The following is a 20,538-nucleotide window of genomic DNA, read 5'->3' as shown; positions in this document are numbered from 1 at the left end:
TTTGTTTTTTTTTTTTAACAAGGTCTTGTCTACACAGGGACACTCAACAAAGTTCATATGAATTGCTTAAAAGAACAGGATTGCAAGTTAATGACATAGGTCAGATCACCATGCAGATGTTTTCATTCAGAAGCATCAGAGTGTATGGATCTTTTTCAAATCTATAATAATTTAAACTAGTGTTATTGCTTTGCTTTAATAAGTGGCTTGAAAAATTATGGAGCTGTAATGTAATAAGTTGTAGTCATAAGTATATAGTAAAGAAAGCAAAAAATGAGAACCCTGTATTTGTATCCCTGTTTACTTATTTTCTCTAACATCTGCCTAGATTCCTTTAAGAAGGTTTAAAATTGGGATTTTCATAACTGCCCCCTTTCCTAAGGTTACATGGGAATAATTATGTCGATTTTCAAAGCCAGCACGCACAGCACTGGGAGGGTTGTTATTCTTCTTCTGATTCACCACAAGCCACCCTCAGCACACCCTGAACTTTAAGCCACTGGGAGTTACTCACATACACTAAACTAAGTACACACATACCTGCTTAAATTCTGTACTCAGCTGGAACCCTCTTAAGCATTCAGATTTAATCAGACAGATACTGAGATTCTCACTTTAAAAAAATCAGTAATTTTTTTTCACATTTATGTACCTAATTCCAAATTTACTTGTTCGAGGATGGCTGTTAAAAAGCCTTGGAGATACCAGTACTTCACCAGACTTTTGTGACAAGCCCACTAACATTGTTATTAGTAATGATCAATGAATGCAAAATTCATTTTACGATGGATAATGCTTCTACAAGACGTGGAAGGAAAAAAAAAAAAGTTTAGGATGTTTGGCACAAAGTGGGGCTGGGATTAGTGCTGTTGGGGTTGAAATGTAAAGAATGTTCCCAGAGAGTGTGCGCAGTCAGACAACTAGCCATTTGAATTGCCCTGATAGTCATTTGACATGCACTTCATTTTTAAATCTATTCAGAAAGTACTATTGTGGAGAGAAAACTTTGTAAATTTTTAATACATAGTGTAGAGCTTCTAGAATGAAGTAGTCTTTTTTTTTTTTCATCATATAAATAATTTAAGCACCCAAATATCCTTCAAAGTTTCTGCTGGTATTTAAATATGTAGAGGGAAAAAAACACATATACAAGATGTTGACTATAATTCTTTTGGACTTTTGGAAAATGTAAAACTTCTGTAAGAAATGAATCTCTGTCTTCCCTTCTTTGGGATAAAAATCAATGTCAAGTGTCTAGATATGGAAAACTCTTTACATGATAATAACCTAAAAGAGAAATAATGTGAAAAAGTAATCATTCATAGTATACAGTATTACGTAATTATTTTTTCATATGTTTACTCTCCTTGATCTTCAATATGCTCCTCAGAAGTAGCAACCATATAAACAAAGTCTATGGTATAGTAGCTTAGAAAATACTAAGTACTTTGTTAATTTATATCTAAATGGTGTAGTATATTATACAGAAATGGATACATTCCTAAAGTTACCCAGCTCTCTTTGTGGAACAGCATATATATGTACATACAAAAATATATGACATCCTGGCTTGTATTAGAAATAGCGTGACCAGCAGAAGTAGGGAGGTGATTGTCCCCCTGTACTCAGCACTGGTGAGGCCACACGTGGAGTATTGTGTCCAGTTTTGGGCACGTCAATACAAGAGAGATATCGAGGTGCTGGAGCGGGTGCAGAGGAGGGCAACGAATCTGGTGAAAGGCCTGGAGAATAAGTCATACGAAGAACGATTGAGGGAGCTGGGACTGTTTAGTATGAGGAAGAGGAGACTGAGGGGTGACCTCATCACTCTATAACTACTTGAAAGGACATTGTAGAGAGGTTGGTGCTGGTCTCTTCTCACAAACAAATAGCGATAGAACAAGAGGGAATGGCTTCAAGTTGCAACAGGCTAGGTTTAGACTGGACATTAAGAAGAAATTCTTCACAGTAAGAGTGATCAGACACTGGAACGTGCTGCCCAGGCAGGTGGTTGAGTCACCATCCTTGGATGAGTTTAAGAGTCGTTTAGATGTGGTGTTGGGGGATATGGTGTAGGGAACAACTTTGTAGAGTAGGATTGATGGTTGGACTCGATGATCCCAAGGGTCTTTTCCAACCTAGATGATTCTATGATTCTGTATACGCTGTTGGGTTTTTTTTCTGTCCAGTAGTATAGCTGTTTCTCTATGCAAGGATTACTCTTGTGTATGTCTATTGCTCATGTACCACTAAGAAATTGCCCTGCATGAATGTGTCTTTATAGACATAATATCCCTTGCTCTAATAATCCATATCCACTTGTGAAGAAAAAAAATACTAAATTAAAATGTATTTAAATTAAATAGTTATCATTACATTAATTTTTAATTACAAACTATATATAGTAATTAAAAATTATATATGTATGTATATGTGTATGTGTCTGTATATATATATCTGCATTTCTTCAACAACTGCACAGGAAACTGGCATGTATAATGCTTTGGTGTTGTCAGTGTCGTGCATGGGAAAAAAAAGCCATGGCATTTTTACAGTTTTCTACTACTGCCGGCAATATATGTGTACATAGAAAGTAAATCCTGCAAGAGTTCAATTTAAAAATCTAAGTGGTAGGTAAGAAATACAAAAGAAAGGAAATGCCCTCCTTGTAAACTGGCAGGAGGGTGAATCAACTTCAGACCAAAGGAGGAGGTCTAAAGTTCTCAAGAGATCACAGTCAGCCATAGCCTTTTTCTCCCTCTAGGATGAAGAAGTGTTGCTGTCTTTAATTACTAAAAAAAAATCCCAACAACTTATATTTAAAAGAATTCTGACCACCAAATAATTGAGGATATTTTATGTAATTCATTCCTGTTTTAGTGCTGCTCAAGACGTGTTAAGTGGAATTAGTAACCTCAATATATTTTAAAATTTATTTGTATTAATGACAGGTGGTAACATTCTCAGTACAGTCTGGGTATAGACCTTAAGCTTAAAAATAGAAAGTTCATCTTGGTACAATTTTTCTTTTTCAGGCATGAAATGGATGAGTTAGAGAAATGGTTTTATCAGTACATAGACATGCTGTAGCACACTAAAAGGAACGTTTATCAGTACAGAAACACGGAGAATATTTATAGGAGAGCTTCTACTTGTTCAGAAGAATGTATTTTAAGGTTTAATGAAGTGATATAACTATGCAGGAAACCCATGAATTCTTATTTATTTATTTATTTTTCTTCCTTTGGGATCCAAATTATCTTTTCTTGAATTCCCCAAAATATTTCTAAGGTTATTCACCTAGAGATTTTTTTTCGTATTGTAGTATTTAAGATCTACGTTTACTATCAATAAGATTTAATAGTTTGAACTATATCTATATTTTGCAGAAAAGCTAGTTACAGAAGTACTCAGTCCACAGGTGTCAGATTATGCAGCCTCCCACACAGTCACTATTTTTAGGAGGAATATGGCTGGCTGCCATAGGAGACAATAGTGGGGAAAATTTCACAGTATCATAAAAACCTCAGAAAGTTCGTGAATCATTTGGGTTCGTGTTTCGTCAGAAGTTTCTTTACAGTGCTTCTACGCTCGTGAGGTTCAGACAAACCAATGTTTTGCCTCAAAATCAGTCTGAGATACCAAATTTGTCACAGTTTCAACAAGGCACATTTTGTTGGAGGATAATTGGACTTCAATAAAATTTATGCTATCCTTGGGAAACTATTGGACTCTAACGATTTGAATGTAGCCAGGCTAATGCATGGTGTGTTTTAATTTTGCATGAGCAGATATGATTTTCTAGATACTCATTGGCATGAAGCTTATGGTAAGGCATTTCTGATAAATGGCATGGGTCTAATGTTTGCTTTTTTCCCTTTCTTTGCCATCAACAGCATAAAGTTGATAGTGTGATTGAAGTAGCTAAAACAATCTGTGGTGTCCTCTGTTCTGTGGAAACCAGAGACATTACTGATGCCGTGAAGAAACTCCGTGCAGTGTCATTGGTGAAAGCACAGGTAAAAGATGCAAGTTGGTGTTCTATTTTTCTCTTTAAAACTGGAGCTTGAATGGGTATCACTAATTTTCTGACTGATCAAGGCCATTCTACTGTCTTACTACATATTTTCCCTCTGACAAACATTAGATAGAGGTACTATAAAAAAAGAAAAGATTGTTGACAATGTGTGACAGAGCAGCAACAGAGGACTTGTCCTGTGTTTAACCATAACTGATGTGGTCCTCTGGTTGTTCTTTCTTATTCCCATCAAACATACAAATCTCTGCTTTGCCACAGCACCTATTTACCAAATCATGTGATTTCAAACTATTTAATTTTCATATATTAAGCATAGGTTGTTAAAAATAAGAAAAACATTCTTTTGGTAATTATCACTTAAATTATGAGTTTTTCAGGTAGAAATGTCTCTGATATTTATGCAGAGAAGGACCTGGTTTTAGCTGGAATGCTCACGCCTAAAACAATGAAGTGGATTTTCCAGGGGTTATCGTATAATTGTGAACTGGGACTTTGGAGGGCAGTGTCTGTTCTCAGTTTTGTCATCAGCTGCTTTGCCATGACCTTGGACAAGTCACTGTGACCTGATTTACAGAAGTTCTGAGCACCCAAAACTTCTTTTGAAGTCAGCATCTTGGAAACACAGGTGCTCAGCAAATTTTGAAATCAAGCCATTAATCATTTGGATTTAGTCTGGTGTAACCTTAAAACATGCTAATTCTTTCCCATCTTAATGAAATTCCCTCCTCACACTTTTAAAAAAAGTTTAATAAATTACTAAGGAATTTTTCCTTTCTTTGTATGCCCTCTATCTTGTCATTCTTTCTCACAACAAATGTGTAGAAAAACTTGCCAAACTGGGCAAGATTCTTGCGTTCTCAGATCGTTACCTGCTTAGAAAACTTTTATTCTTTCTCTTTGTTGTTTCTTTTAAGCTGATGGCTTGTGATATATGTAAGAGCACCTGGGACAGGAAAGTAAACAATGGGATAACTAGTGTTAACTGAGTTAACTAGTGAGTGTCAATTAGAAACATGTCTAGCTACATGTGTGGAATTTATTTAATTATGCCTGATATGCAGTTTGAGGTCCCAAACATAAGACTGGGGAAAGCTAGCGTAATTCTTTTTATAACATTTCTTGTGTCATAGGAGTGATATATAGCAAATTGATTGTATACTGTCATCCATATACACTTACTTTTTTGACAGCCTCAAAACCTCAAATGCTTATCATCTTGCATGGGCACACTTCTTCCTGAGAGGTGAAAAGTCTCACCAGAGAGCAGAAAGTATATTAGTTGAAGAGGCTCTAGTGATGCGCAGAAAACCTCTTTTCTTAACTCTTTGCATTTTTAGTCTGTTTATTCTTCTTAGATGTCGGGGGCGATGTTGGAGGGAACAGCCACCAACTTAGGTAGAGGACCCAAGCAAATAAACTCTAGAAGATCAGTGTAGCTCTCTGCAGGTCTGGGTTGTAAGTAAATCCTCTCACTATGTTCCTGGAACAGAGGACACTAGCGATCACGGAGCAGACATTGCTGCATGGCCCAGGGCAGAACCAGCTGTGGCCTTCTGGAATTAGTTATACGGGTGCTGTCTCTCTGAAGGTTGGCAAGTATTGTTAGGGTTTTTTTGTTGTTTCTCAGAGCTGACCAGCTGATTCACTTAAGCGCCTTCTCTTGCTTCCCTTCTAGGTCATGACTCACTGTAAACCTTGTTTCTATAGCATCCTAAATCTTCGCATGTCCACTTCAGCATCAATTAGTAGAAGTCACTGTTCTGAGTAAATTACAGCATAAATGGGTCTGTGACAGCACACATTATATCTAGCATGTTGTTGATTTAAATGGAAATAAGAATATCTCCATTTAAGAAAAGTTATTCCTGTATATTAGAGGGCAAATATAGTAGAGAAAGAGATAAAAGAAGTTACAAGGGATTCACATGATCGGCTTTTCGGTTAAACCCCAGGCTGTCCTGAGAGGCGGCAGGCAGATCAGCATCTTGCCCTTGAGAAAAGTATTTTGTCAACCCAGAATCTTTCTTAAGAGGTAGATAAAGAGCTTGGTCCAGTAAAAAGACAGAGAGGACAGTAACAGAACATGTTCTCCTTTAGGATGGAATCAGAGCAAAAGAAATGTATTGGGACTAATTTGATGAAAGATTTCTTTTGGAGTAAAAAGAGCTTTATTGTATTTTCTCTTTGAGTGTTCAGGTCAGCTCTGTGAACCCAGCGTGTAAAATGCCTCCTATAACTGGCTTATATTTACTGAGTATCCCTGAGTGCATTTTCAGCCCCATCCTCTCTGAATTCCATCAGAGAGATAGAAATAATAGTCAAAGTGTGAAATTCCTGTTAGTGTGGCCTGTCCTGAGCAATCAGAAAACCCCCATATCATGCCATGAAGAATAAGATAATGGGATAAAAAGAGAGTACAGGTCATCTTTTTCAAGTCTAAGGTTTCTGTTGATGTTCATGTTTGCTTCTGCTTCTCTTCTGAGTCAGTTATGCAAATAGTTTTTATTTTAGAGACGAAGTGATTGTTACTGGGCAAATAATTCAATTATGAGCTGATCTATCCCGTTATAAAAGCAAGCAAGCAAACAAAAAACCCAAACCAAACAAACAAAAACCCTGCCTCAAGTGTTAGTAGCTTGCCATCACTCGTTCTCCAGCATGTGTCCAATTTCCCACTCCACTGCAGAGAGAGTCTCCAGTATATACAGGTTCTGCTGAACCAGCTTGCCTGTACTCCCTTGCACAGAGGGAGTAATACACTTCCCTTTTTCTGTTTTACCTTTTTAAATTGTAAACTCTTCAGGGCAAGGAATGCCTCTTCTTATCTATATGTACAGTCTCCAGCACAGTAGAGTGCTGGTCCTGGCTGTAATCTCCAGAGTCTAAAAATTATAAGTGGTGGTGATCATGATGATAATGATGGTGTTTGCTCATCTGTAATGAGCGAAATGATACTGTTACTGAATACCTTCTTCTGAATGTTAAAAAGATTCCATCCTGATTGAACATTTTATCACTAATCTTAAAATATTTTTTCTGTCTTAATATTCACATCAGAAGCTGCTTGTTTCCTTATTTCTCTTGGAGAAAACCGACTAGATCGTTACTCATTTTTTAAAGTTTTTAAGTTATTGAATTTTTGTTCCCTTAACGTTGCCTTTCAGGCTTGGTTAGCTGAACTAGCTGTCTGTCCCTTGAAACCTTCCCGTAAAGGCTGGCTGTGACCTTGACTGACATCCCTCTCCCCCTTACCCTCCTTGGTGAAGCAGACCTGAGTAACAACTGACTTCAAACAAATGGAGAAAAAAAGAAAAAAAAGTAAAAAAGAAGCCAAACTGTTCCTGCACCAGCAAACGCCACTGCTGCTGCTTCTTTGCTTCTTTTTACTCCTTTGAGAAATAAATGCTAGGACAGTCGATTAGACTTCAGCAATCTAGAAAAAGTTCAGGTTTGATTTTATAAAGAGCTTCATCTTTCTCAGCAGCAACTGAACTATAAATTTCACAAAAGCAATAAAATACTTCTCTGCATGTTCTGTAACTCGAATGCTGTTCCATTTTATGAAAATACAGATTACATGTTATATGCAACTACCTCATGTATAGAATAAAATATAACAAATCAGATTTTATCTATATTTATACAAAGACAATGGACCCACCTCTCCTGTCTCTATCAACATATATAGCCAAAATTAGTACTCAGCAGTTGGATGTTTGATAGAGTACAAACTCCTACAAACCTTTTTCGAGTTAAACTCGTAATGAAGTGTAGGGACATCTAATGTGAATTCTGGGTACTGACAAAATTATTAAATACTGCAGTATTCGCATATCTTGTCAGTTTGCTCAAATTGTTTCTATTATGTTCATCAGCGTAGTACCCCCAACGCTTGTGGTTAGGTAGAAGAGAGGCTTTATCCAGACAAGCAGGTAACTTGCACCACAAGTAAAGTGAAATTTTTGAGGCTACCTGTTACGTCTCAAGTGCTGCAGCATTACGCACCAGGTAAGGGTGAAATGCCATTTAAAAAGTTCTAATTGCTTTTTCACCCTGGTTTCCTGGTGCTTTAGTTTAGTAGTATGGTGTGGTTTTGTGTGGAATACCTTTTAATGCATCCATTTGGCAGGTTCCATGTGCACATAATGCCTCAGGGAAACTACTGCTTACTCCTTTCAATGTAAATTACACAGGATGCCAGTATATGTTTGTGTATACATATCTGTACATGTGTGCTTGCATACTTCAGAAAAAAATCTCAATGAATGTGCTTCTATTTAATTCTGTTTTTATGGAAAAAAAAAAAAAAAAGAAAAAGAAAAACAAAGAAACTTATTTCCAGTCTTCTGTGTTTAATTAAACTGCACTTATTAGCTCCTTACTGCCTCTTCACTGCCAGTACTATGCATTCCCGTACTGTGGCTGAGAGATTATGAAAGCAACTGGCATCAGTGATAGTTTCTTCTTAACTGATTGAGTCTCTTTATAAACGTCATTCATTCAGTCTCTAACCAACCTAACCCTGGGATTTTCAAATCTGCTCAGGAGAATCTCTGGGCCTGCTGCACAATTAATGTTTTTCATCTCTCTCTTTTTTTTTTTTTTTCCTTCCTTTTTTACAGCAGCTCACAAAAGTCCTAGGAGATCAAATCCTGCCAGAACGGGCACTAATCCACTATATATTAAATGGGCTACACTATGTTGAAATTATAAGCGCTGTTCCAAAAGGTTGTTTACTTTCCAAAATTTGAGAGAATTGAACAAAGGTCTCTGTTCCCATTTGTCTTACTGCATTATAAAGATTGTGAAAATGTATTTCTCAGCCTGGAGGTTGCTTTCCTCCCCTCAAGTAAGCATTTGACTTCTCTTCGTATTTACCAGACAAATGCTGGCAGCTCCAAGCTGGGTACCAGAGGGAGAATGTACATCCAGCATTGTACTTCTTATGTCACCTCTGCATCTTGCTGAATACATCTGTACCGACACGAAGCATTCTCGACCGCCTGCAAAGGGATTAACGACTGTAAAGGATAGTAAACCTTTCAGGGACATGGGTTCAAACAGCGCAAGCCACGGGCAATACTGAAACACAGAATTAACTGTCTGGTCAAGATTTGCACCTCAGTAATTTATTTCTGTCGCCTTGGTACATGCGAGTCTGATGTCAGAGCTGGGTGAGGACAGGGCAGACTGAGCAGCCGACAGGGAAAGCCGGTCGCTCACACTTGCGTTTGAGCCACAGACAGGTCCCACCTGTGGCCCTGGGGCTGTGGGTGCTGCCTGTCCTGCCGGGAGACGTGCCCAGCTATCTGCCTGATGGCAGATTTTCATGTGCAGACAGGGATATTTAATTTTGTCCAGTGTCTGAGAAGGCTGGAACAAGGTCTGATTGATGGCAGTTATTGTACTGGGGGATTTAATAGAGAAACTTTAAAAAACAAAAACAAAAACTTCCATCCCTGGACCACTGGTTTAAGACCAGGCTGGATGGAGCTTTGAGCAACCTGCTCTAGTGGGAGGTGTCCCTGCCCATGGCAAGGGGGTTGGAACTTGATGATCCTTAAGGTCCCTTCCAACTCTAACCATTCTATGATTCTGTGATGATTCTATGAAAAACAAAAAAAACTGAACAAGAGGAAAAAAAAGTGTAATTAGGCTGGTCTGTTCAGTCTAAATAACTGGCCTGACCTTCCAGCAGTCATAAGCACCCAGCAGTTCCTGCTGACAGCAGTTGGATATGGGAGGTGGGAATCCTGATACTGAATTGATGTTAGACATCAAGAGCTGTGTTTAAGCACCAAGGGCGTAAACACCTCCTAGATCCCTGCACCTAGTATTTCCTGTTGGCCGTCTCTGGTTAGCTACCTCCTCAAAGGCCTTTGAAGAGTATAGCTGGTTTTGCTGACTTGGCATAGGACTGTAGGTGAAATGTAGGCCTCTTGAGTGGAGGCTTGGTGTTCCTCAGCTTTGAAAGGATGCTGAGGCTCAGTGTGATTTTGGGATTTACGTATGAATGTGTAAGTCATGCAGAGGGGTGGAGAGGGTATTCTTATCTCTGTTATATCAATGCAGAGGCTGAAAATGTGTATGGACCTCAAATGTTGATAAGTGCTTAATTGCATCTTGACATGCCTAAATAATGTCAGAAATTGGGTCCTGAGTGACTTGTCTGATATTATAGAGGAAGCAGGTGGTAGAGCTGGAAATGTGGTCCTGGAACTCTGAATCCCAGTCGTGCCATCTTTCATCATAACATTAGGACATGTCCTTCCCCTTTCTTACCTTATTTCCCATGAGTACTACTCCGAAAACCATTATAATTGCTATCTGGTCTTTTCTGAACCGATCACTTTTTTTCCTCCGATTTTGTCTTTACAGAATTCACTTCTAAGTGTGGAAACACCAGACAAAGGTAAAGTGTTATTTTTAAAATACGTTAATTCAAGATGTATCATCAGAAAACACATTTTGCTATTTGTTTGTATTAGTGAACTGTTATAGTTGGCATACAGCAGATGTTTACATATTTAGTTGTATTATAAGGTAATTATGACAAGTTAAAATTTAAGTGATCTAAAACTGTAAATAAAATATAGCATTTCCCAGAACTAATCTGGAGATTCAAATACGGAAAACAAATAGTGGAGTGAAAGAACTGATTACAGTTAGTGGTGGTCATAGCAGTTGTCCTTAATCCAACATTTTCTATGGAGAAAAGGGGAAATAAGGAACTTCATTAAAACCTAAAAACATTATTTTTGTATATGGCTTTTCTACTTGGCTGCAATAACTTTCATTCCTCCCTCCTTAAGCAGTTCTTTGTTGTCTTTTGTTGTGTAAATAGTGTCGTCTTAAATCTACATAAAGTCATAAGAAGAGTAGGTTAATTAACAGTAACGGACAAAATCAAAGACCTTGCCTTATTTAATTTCCTCGGTTAAAATTGGCTTAGACTCATTGGCTAATGCCCAGTACCGTTAGCATTACTGCGGAGCACCTCGCAGACTGAGGGATGTGCAGGAGCATGTCCTGTCCTGGGTGCCTGTGTTGGGTTCCCGGAGGGGGACAGCCACATCGGGGCATGGCTCCTGCTCTACCCCTCTGTGGCTGGCCTGAAACATGCAGCTGGGGGTGCTACGTGGATGCTTTCAAAGGGTCCTCCATCTGAATGGTGGTGTGGTCTGCGGTGTGCTGTGGAATGGTGCTCTCTCTCCGTTTATTTTATATTTTTTTTCCTTTTTTCCTCTGTCTGCTTTTCTCGATTGCAGTGTGCTCAGAGGCAAAAAGGTGAACCAACCACAAAGATTGCAGCAGCCTTTCAAACACAGGGGTGGTGCAAATGCAGGATTCCAAATGCCAGGCTTGTTTTTTCACCATTATTCAACTTCATGAACAGCAAACATAGAAACAGCAATTATATTTGGAAGCTGCCAGGAAAAGCTAAACAGCTGGAGGGCCAGGGGAATGGGGGGGGAGAACATGCAGGTGCAGAAGGGAGGAGAAGGTAAATACAGTTTGTAGGATTCTTCTCCCTGGATATAGTGATTTATCCCCCTTTTTTTTTTTCTTTTTTTTTTTTTTTTTAACACTTAACAACTAATCCTTGATGATGAAAAGAATGAATAGTTACTAGTCAACATCTAACTTAGAAACATCTTCCACTGCACACTGTTCAGAAAACCTGGCAGGAAAGGATCTAAAACATTCTTCTACTTAAAGATATTTCCAAATTTGGACTTCATTGAATCAGCAGCTTCCTCAAGGAAAATCTGATTATTGAATAACAGTAAAGGAATCAGACTTTTTACTCTCTACTTCTCTTACCTATTTATTTATGCCAGGAAAACTTCAGCTGTGAAGAGTGATGTTTCTCTGTTTGTTCTTGGCACACCCTAATTTCATAACAATTGCAGAATCCTTTTGGTAGTGTAATATTAGAAACTGCAACTTACTGATTGCAAGTCAGAACTCGCCAGGCCATTAGTCATTCTGTGAAGCCTGCATTCAAAGTTGTCCAAGGTAACTAAAATTCAAATTGACCTCTTACATGCATTTCATGTTTGTGATACACATTTCATGTATGCTAAAATGTACTACATGCCTTACATCTGCGCCTATTAAATAAACTTCTAAAAACCAACAAATATTTAAAATTAGGCTAATGAGCATTAACAGGAAAGTCCAGCTATTGTATCAAAGCTGGTGTTAAGGACACCTCTGATAAAAACATCATGCGAGAGCAACGACCAAAACTGATCTGTTGGAACCTAGGCCGGATCCCCAAGAAGTGAACAAAGCCATCCTTTCTTCTGGGGATCACAAGCTTTCCTTAGGCCTTGTCTTCTCAGTGCTCACCTTCACGATAATGCCGTGGGGCCTTCCATCTGTTGGCCTAGGGACACTGAGCCTGAGCAGAATCCAGATGATATTTTCACCTGCTGAAGCTAGAAGTAAGAACCAACTAGGTGGTGAGACGTGCATTCCTGCTGAAATCACCTGTCCTTACCCACCTCATTCACTTCCTGCCCTCTTTTTGCTTCATTATGCTTAGCTGGCTAGAGTTGCAGGCACAAAAAAATTTGCAAAACTGCAACCCAAAAGTAAAGTAAAATCATCACCTTAGCTCAGTGCTGGTAAATTTTTCCAGACCTTTAGGAAGCTAAAAACCATGTGCTTTGCTTTCTGTAGCAGCACAATTGCAAATGAAGCCACCGTTGACAGCTGAGGAGGAAACAGACTGCGTTTTCCATTTGTACTGTTCTTTTCTGTCTCTTATATGTATTTATGTTTATCTTGAAGAAAACAGGATCACATTTGAACAGCAAGAGTAGCAGTTACTCCAACTAATAATTTCTTTTTCCTCTCCTTTTCCTCCCCCAAGTGATAGTTATTACTCTAAGTATCATAAAAGAGTTTTGGTTTTCTTCATTATAGCTTCTCTCTACCACAAAAGAGAAAAAGATAAAGGATACTATTAAAATTAAAATCTTTCTTAATAATTTGTTTAGAAACTGCTTTAATCTTTCTCTTTAGTAAAAGATTATCAGAGGTTTAATATTAGTAATTCACCATGGACTAAGCAAGTCAAAGACTATATTCAAAATATCCGGCCTTGATTTAATGTTGCAATAACTGGCTCTATTAACAGTGTTATCTCTCTAGACCAAAGTATTCCATTGCTGCGAACAGAGCAGTACTTATCCATGTTATGACTAAGTCTGGATCATGTTCTTTTTCCTCTGTATGAAGCCCTTAGAAGATTATATTAATGTTTTAGTACTCAAATGATGTTTTTATTTCTTCTTAAATGTAAGGAACGGTAGGCGTTTCTAGACATTAGCACCTTTCTGCAGCATCAGGTGTTCCCAGAAAATAAAGAAAGAGATTATTCAAGTTAGGGATTTAGCATTGGAGTTTGCTGCAGTCCCAAGTGTGAAAAGACAGGCTGTGAGCTGGTACGAAACTTGAGTCCATGCATGTTTCTTAAAAGCTGATGAATGAATTTTTGTACAATGTCTGCAGCCTTGCTACTTCAGGCAGGGATTTCACCGGATCAGACATAATAAGCAGCTTTTGGAAATTGATCAGTAGTTCTCTGGGATCCATCCCAGAAAGTCTGGTATGCACCATGAACTGATGATATTGAATCGACAGCCTTTTCCAGCTGAAATGCTGGAGTTGCTATCTTTTCGAGTAAAATCGGATACCTTGGTGATGATACATTTAATGAAGTCGTCATTACATTTAAGGGTGTAAAGGTTTACTAATTGTGCTTGGGATCTGATAGTTGCTTCTAGACCTGATAGTATAAATATTCACCGCAGAAAGTTTCACTCAAAAAGAAAAAGTAGGCAGGGGAAAAAACGGGATGTTTTTTGAAAGTTTTCCTGTATAAAATTGAAAACTCAACTTCCTTCTTTTCCTAGCACAACGCCATTATAGTTTTGTTTTGGAAAAAAATGACTTTTTGTTTCAGAACATGGAAAAATGTCAAGAGCTTTTTATTGATTGCATTTCATCTCCGTAAGAGTCTCCTGCATTGTTTTCAAATCCGAGCGTGGCTCTTTACCTCTGAGTTGTTGCTGTGTTACATACTGATATGTTGTTCTGAAAGCCAGGGGTTTTTTAAATAACTACAACCTCACAGTTCTCCAGAAATTTAGACAGAAGTTACCAAGGCCTTGCTACCATATAAAGCGTATAGTAGCAGAGACATTTTTGATATCAGGACAGCAGGAGATTTTTAAGTTTCTTTCAAGGGATAATTCGTAGGATTCTTCAGCTAGTAGGAGGAAAGAATAAGGTAAATATTGGTGCTTGGAAGCTACACCTGATCAGTATTTGCATTACAGCTTTTTCATGTTTTGCTTTTTTCTTATTATAATAATGGTCTAATTAACACAGCTTAGCACCTTACCTAAATCTTAAGGTTTTGTTTTTTTTTTTCCTGGGTGTTTTGCATGTGCAAGTACGACCTAAACTGTATTTGGGAACTTGCTCTTTTTCTTCTCTCTGAAAATAAGTAGGAAACAGCAATATCAAGCGCCTGTTCTCCAAAAGATCTTTAAGATGTCAAAAGGGTCTTAAGCCTTCCTTCCAAATTCTGTTCAACCAGATATTTGTCATGTCCCTTACCTGGAGAAAATGTGTATGCAGAGTCAGCGAGGGCATGTTTACTATGTATTAAATTGACATCACCTGCTAGTGCAATAACAGCAAAGTACCTGCTCTGTGGGAAGGTCTGGCACGAAAATAATATGTGAATTGTAATACTGGACCGAGAAGAAGAAAGTAAGTGGTTTTCTTTAAGGAATATGCTAGTGTGTTCCTTACTAAATCTTGAAGGCACCTGCAGACATAGTCATTAACACTTTTAGGGATGGTGTAGATTGTTCTGTTTCTCGCCAAGGGTGAAATTTGTTCCTTCAAACTTCATGTAGAAGGAACGTGTGTCAGAAATAAGCATACCTGGCAGCTGTGGGTAAAGTTCACTTCCCTTGGTCTCTTCTCATTTCTGCAAGTCTCATTTCTTCTCGCCTTCACCAAGAAGGTGATGCTAAATAATTTCACACCAGAGATAAATTATAAGGTTTGAGTTGTGAGTTTATAAATCTTGGTCACAATTCACTTTGCCATGTGGTGAATTCATTGTCTCCTAGATACTGACTCTGCCTGGGACACTTTTCTAGAAAATAAACACTGGCATAGCTGAAGCTGGGAATCCACTATAGGAAGTCAATAGCCTGTGCTATGTAAATCAGTGAAATACCATAGTCCTTTCTCATCTAAGATTTATTAATCATAAGAGTCATAAAAAGCACTAAAGTTCTCTGGCTTCATGAATGGGCAATATAATTTCAGCGTACCAAATCCTATTCAGCAGCTCATAAAAATATAGTGAAAAGATGCTGGCCAACTCTCGTGAGTAATGGACACTTACAGACTAGCCAAGATGTTTGTCTTTAATTTAGTTAATTGCTACTGGGCTTAATGAGTGAAGAGTGGTGGGGGAAAAAGGGCTGACTCTGGCATGGAAACCATAGAGTCATTGTAAACTGAGAGCTGACAAGAGTAAGAAAATGGATGTAGGAAAAATGCCGTGGCTGCAAACTAGGTCATACTTGGACATTTGCATACACTTGAAGAACTCCATTCCTGAGATCATCTTCATTTTGGATCTTCTAATAATTAGATAAATAGTGCTGAAGTTTCATTTGTCTCCCTTTGCTGGCAGGTGAGCCGATTGCCCCACTGGTGTCTTCACCCCTCCCACACCATCTCAGCGAGAGAGATGGCTGGTAGTCCTCCCCCAGGCCCTGCTTCCAAACTGGCTCAGTTTCTGCATTCAGGCACAGTCTGCAAGGCCACGGGTTAAAGGTGGAAATTTAAGAGAAGAAAAAAAAAAAAAGAACATTTCCCAGCTCCCTTCAGCAGGGAGTCTCACGGACATCGTCTGAAACTAAGTGAAGGCTGTTAACCTTGCCCCATCTGTCCACATAGATCTTGTAGAGGGGGCAGGTCCTTGACACCCAGGAAACTTTTCTCACCTCACCACTGATAGAGTGAAGCATATTATAAATAACTGAGGCAAAAATTGTGCTTCTCCTTGTTTTCCCTCATGTTTGGTGGATTTTTTTGTTTTTTTTGTTGTCTGGCATTCAGTTTTGTCTCTCAGGTAAATCATGAGAGTCGGTCTTCTGCAAACATGGCCAGTGGAAAAGATAGCTTGGATGTAGTGATGGGCACCTTGTGTCTTATTCACTTCCTTGCCTGGCTTGTGTAAATTTTCTATTATGGAAAATATTTATCCTATTGTATATGTTTCTCCTGACTTTTTCTTTTTTCTTTTTTTTTTTTCCCAAGGAGTATTCCCTTCTTTCTGTGTCTTAACTGAAATATAATATGATTCCTCTTGTTCCAGAGACAAAATTTGAAACACTGTCTTACAGCCTACAATATGGATTTTGTAAAAACTGCTGGTGGCCAAAATGTTTGTTTCAACACACAGAAGGAAGTTTACACGGATTCTGAACTACATTCAGCCCTCTTTTGGAGAAAACACTGAGAAGGTTCCACTCAGCAATCATTAATTTCAATCAGCTGATTTGCCTAAATAAGGATTTTGCTATTGGCTACATACCTGTCTGCCACTTTGAACAGATTTGAGCCAGGGAGTCTCCTAAGAAGCTGTTTTTTTCTCAACATAAATAGTTTGGTACATTTCAGATAAAATACTGGTTCAAATAATAGTCCACTGATGTCCTCTTCTGGACCTCTTAAGAAGGCGTTATGTGTATGACTATCGGTAATTTCTTGGAATGTGAAACAATTCAGTGCAAGTTAAACATTTAGTTTGGAGGGTACTAAGTTATTACACATCCAAGAGAATCGGGTATGAGAATAAAATGGTATTCTAGGGAAAAATATCATTAGAGGAATAGATTTATTCAGAACAATTATAGTGAATGGAGAAAATAGTAAAGAGAATAAATAAAAAGATAATTAAAAATGAGTGCTAGACAGAGAAGTATAGACAGAGAGTAACAGGACTGAGTTTTCTTAACCTGCCAGTTCCTAAAATGATTCAGTTTTCCTATGTGAAAGATGATTACAACATGACAAGAAGTAGTAATCTAACCAGTCCTTCATGAGTGCAATAATTTGCTGTACTAGCAAATCCCACTCTATGTCAAACTATTTCAATTTTATGTATATTCCTGTTGTTACATAGTTAAAATTTGTCTATTATAAAATGAAGACTGAAATAATTCCATTGCACTGTTTGCAATGCATTTTATGACTCAATGGTTCTGAGTATTTGCTAGTTTAAAGGCAAAAGGTATCAAAGAAGGGAAATAAAATTCCAGACCCAGTTGTATGTTTTTTGGAGACATTTCTGTCGGGAAACTGAGGTGGCTAATTCCAGTGAATCATGGTATCTGTATCTGATGTTGGGTAGGATTCCTGTGCCTATCCTGAGTATAAAAAACAAGTCTCAGGCTTCCGAATCCCGGGAATTTTTATATATTTTTTCAATAAACGCTATTAGACAGCTAATAGAGGGCTGCCGAATACAGCGGCCAGACAACAGGAACTGTAACAGGTGATGAGAGAATGGTCTTGATCATGTAGGAACCCATGAGTTAGAAGGGGGAGAAAAGGAGGATTTGGGGTTCTCCTCTTGGAACACAAATCACCCTGATCTTGGAACGATACACTGTACTCTGACGTTTTCTCTCTCAACCTGTCCTTTGCCTGAGAAATGAGTGCTTGTACCAGCTCTCTTCACTCGATGGAGGCTGCCAGGACTGGGGGTTTTAATTTACACTGGCAATCAGGCAATCCCTTAGCTGCTCCAAAAACAGAGAGAGGGAAGATGGATAAAAGCCAGTAATTGCAGAAAAAGAGCACTGCAGAGCTTAAGCCAGAGGAAATAACATAAATAAAGGTGCAATATAAGTAAGGCTACAGCCTCCATTTCGTATATATCTGTATAGATATGTATTCCAGTGTCCATTGTTGTGTAATTTTATCACCAATCCATGCCCATCTGAATGCTGACCATGTCTGATGGTGGCTGCTATTGTATATATTTTATGAATTATTTCCCTACAGTTGCAATAGCTTTATAGTCTTAAAATTTAACCAGTGCCTATTCTCCATTCTACTGCTGCATTGCTAGTTCCTGTGAACCAAGAAGCAACTTAGCTGCTGAAATTACAGAATACCTACCTAATAAAAATCCTTCCAGTACAAAAATTAACAGACTAAAATGGCATATCTGAGGCACATACTAGCTTGCTGTAGTTTAAAATGCTTACTTTGAAAATGCCTTAATTTGAAAGCACTGTAATGAAAGACTGTTAATGATACACCAGAAATGAGCTAAGGCTGGTTTCAGAAGCACAGATGGCTAATTGGCTTCAGTTGGTAGGTTATGTCGTTTTAATTAAATTTTATTAGGAAGCATTTCAAAGCCATAACTGATGGTTTAAGATAAATATAGTTCTTCATAAATGACCTATTGCTAACCTTTAGTTCTTTCTCTCTCCTCTCAGCGTTAATAGAGGCTGCTGTGACTGAGCTCTCCATGGCCATCTCTTGTCTCATCCATGTTTACAGCAGCAGCTTTGATGTGAATTTCCAGCTTGCCAGCATACCTAAAAGCCCTTCGTCTTCAGACATCAGCCTAGATTCCCAGCTCAGCTTCACTGTTTATGCTGCTCATAACATCCCAGAAGCCTGGGTGAACAGGTAGGAGGAAACCTAGTAGCTGTTCACAAGACGGGGTGTTGCCTCTTATGATCCCATGGTTTTCACAGATGCTAGCTTACCTCTGTTGCTTTGGTGATACACCCACTTACTCAGCCTCTAACATTAATACAGGAGTATCTCCACTGTTTTTCTAGAATGAAGTGCACTTAAGCTTAACTAAGAGACTTCCAGGCCCCATAGACAGATGGAGAATTGAGGAGGTGGCCTATATGGTTGCCCTTGACTGGTGTGGAAGGAGGACAATAGAAGCAAGGTCAGAGCACTGGCCTTGATGGGTACGGGTAGAAATACTTGTGTGACTGACTTGCTCGGAGGGAGGAAAGGGTGGGTGCTGCGTGCTGAGAGAGTTTGGACTGGGACTTTGTGTGGTCTGTGTAATGCAAGTAACTGGAGGGACTGAGGGCCAGCTTACCACATTAGACAAAGGGGTGCTTGCTTAAACTCAATCTGTATGAGGCTTTATCAGCAGTTTTTGCTCTTGATGTATTCAAACCACGTTACTTGGCTATGCATGTGCATTGACAATCCTCTTTATACATAATGATTAAAATAAGTACAGTTTATAGGTCCAAGTATATGTAGTATATTAGCATAGCAAAGGAAAGAAAAAAGGGAGGCATCTTTAATAAAAGACTGATGGAAATGCTCTCTTCTGAATTGTTTATTTGGTCAAATTAGTTGTTTCTTCAAATAGCTGCTTTTCCTACTCTGAGCAAAACTGGTGTTCTTCTCTTACCACTCCAGTGCAGTCAAATGAGGACAGGTGGCTACAGTCTGGTTGAATTATTTTTATGAGTCAAAATGCTGATTTCCAAGTTTTTATTAGTATTTTTCCCTTACTCCCACTTTACCTTGAATTCCAAATGACTGATGAAAAAACAGTGGGATCATTTGCATTAGACTGTGAGCAAGAGAGTGTGCCACACAGCATTAGTTGCAATTAGCAGTTTAATAGAAATCTGAAAGAATTTGCATTAGTTAAGGTAAAAATACAGAACTCTAATCACTATAATTATTTTGCAGATGGTTATACCATTCCCACTGCATTTTATGTTTTACCAGAAATTACATATGGCCTAAAGGCCACTGGTGACTTGAATGCTATGGTAAAGCATGTGAAAATGAGAATCTCTCTTCCGCCTTAATGTCCCTTCCCATTCTTTCCAATATTCACAGCTAGCATGAACTTGTTAACATGGGGTGCCACTCTGATACCTGCTGTCCTCAAATACTAACTTCATTCACATACATGCTCCCTGCTCTTATTTCTGCACTGCAGGAATCCATGTTGGCTATGTCACAACTCTCGTTTTCCCTTTCCCGAAGGTCGCATTTTATGATCTTGCTTCTGCTTGTAACATGTATTTTAATATACATCCCTGCATATATATATATAAAAAATACATATATTATAAATGTTAAAATTTTGACATCCCTTGCTGTCTGTCTCACATTGTTTTCTATACATACCAGTATGTGATAAATAGCTTTTCTTTTAATCATTTGGGATAAGGGAGAGTGAACTGTCTTGTGTTTTACAGAATCATGTTAGTGTCGTGTCAAACCCCTCTCAAGTTCACTTTTGAGGACTTGATTTTTGTCATGTTTTTGGTCAATTTATGCTCTCAATTTCTTATTCCAGTCTTACTGTTCTCCTTAAAAAGATAGGTAGAGACCTTACAGGTTGCAGAACAATGTTTCAAAACTGATTACCTTTCTTCACT

General features: G+C 38.4%; 1 protein-coding gene across 1 annotated transcript in view; it reads left to right on the top strand.

Annotated features, from left to right (window-relative positions):
• The window catches only part of PIK3C2G (phosphatidylinositol-4-phosphate 3-kinase catalytic subunit type 2 gamma), a 214,836-nt gene that overhangs the window by 43,172 nt on the left and 151,126 nt on the right, over positions 1–20,538 (top strand). The window contains exons 8-10 of the mRNA XM_074167982.1: positions 3,897–4,019; positions 10,418–10,451; positions 18,598–18,793. Of these exons, the coding sequence (XP_074024083.1) occupies positions 3,897–4,019; positions 10,418–10,451; positions 18,598–18,793 (353 nt within the window). The remainder of the gene's footprint in view (positions 1–3,896; positions 4,020–10,417; positions 10,452–18,597; positions 18,794–20,538) is intronic.

The sequence above is a fragment of the Numenius arquata genome, chromosome 2, assembly GCF_964106895.1.
Source record: "Numenius arquata chromosome 2, bNumArq3.hap1.1, whole genome shotgun sequence".
Classification (NCBI taxonomy): domain Eukaryota; kingdom Metazoa; phylum Chordata; class Aves; order Charadriiformes; family Scolopacidae; genus Numenius; species Numenius arquata.
This window is presented reverse-complemented; position numbering and strand designations above follow the sequence as displayed.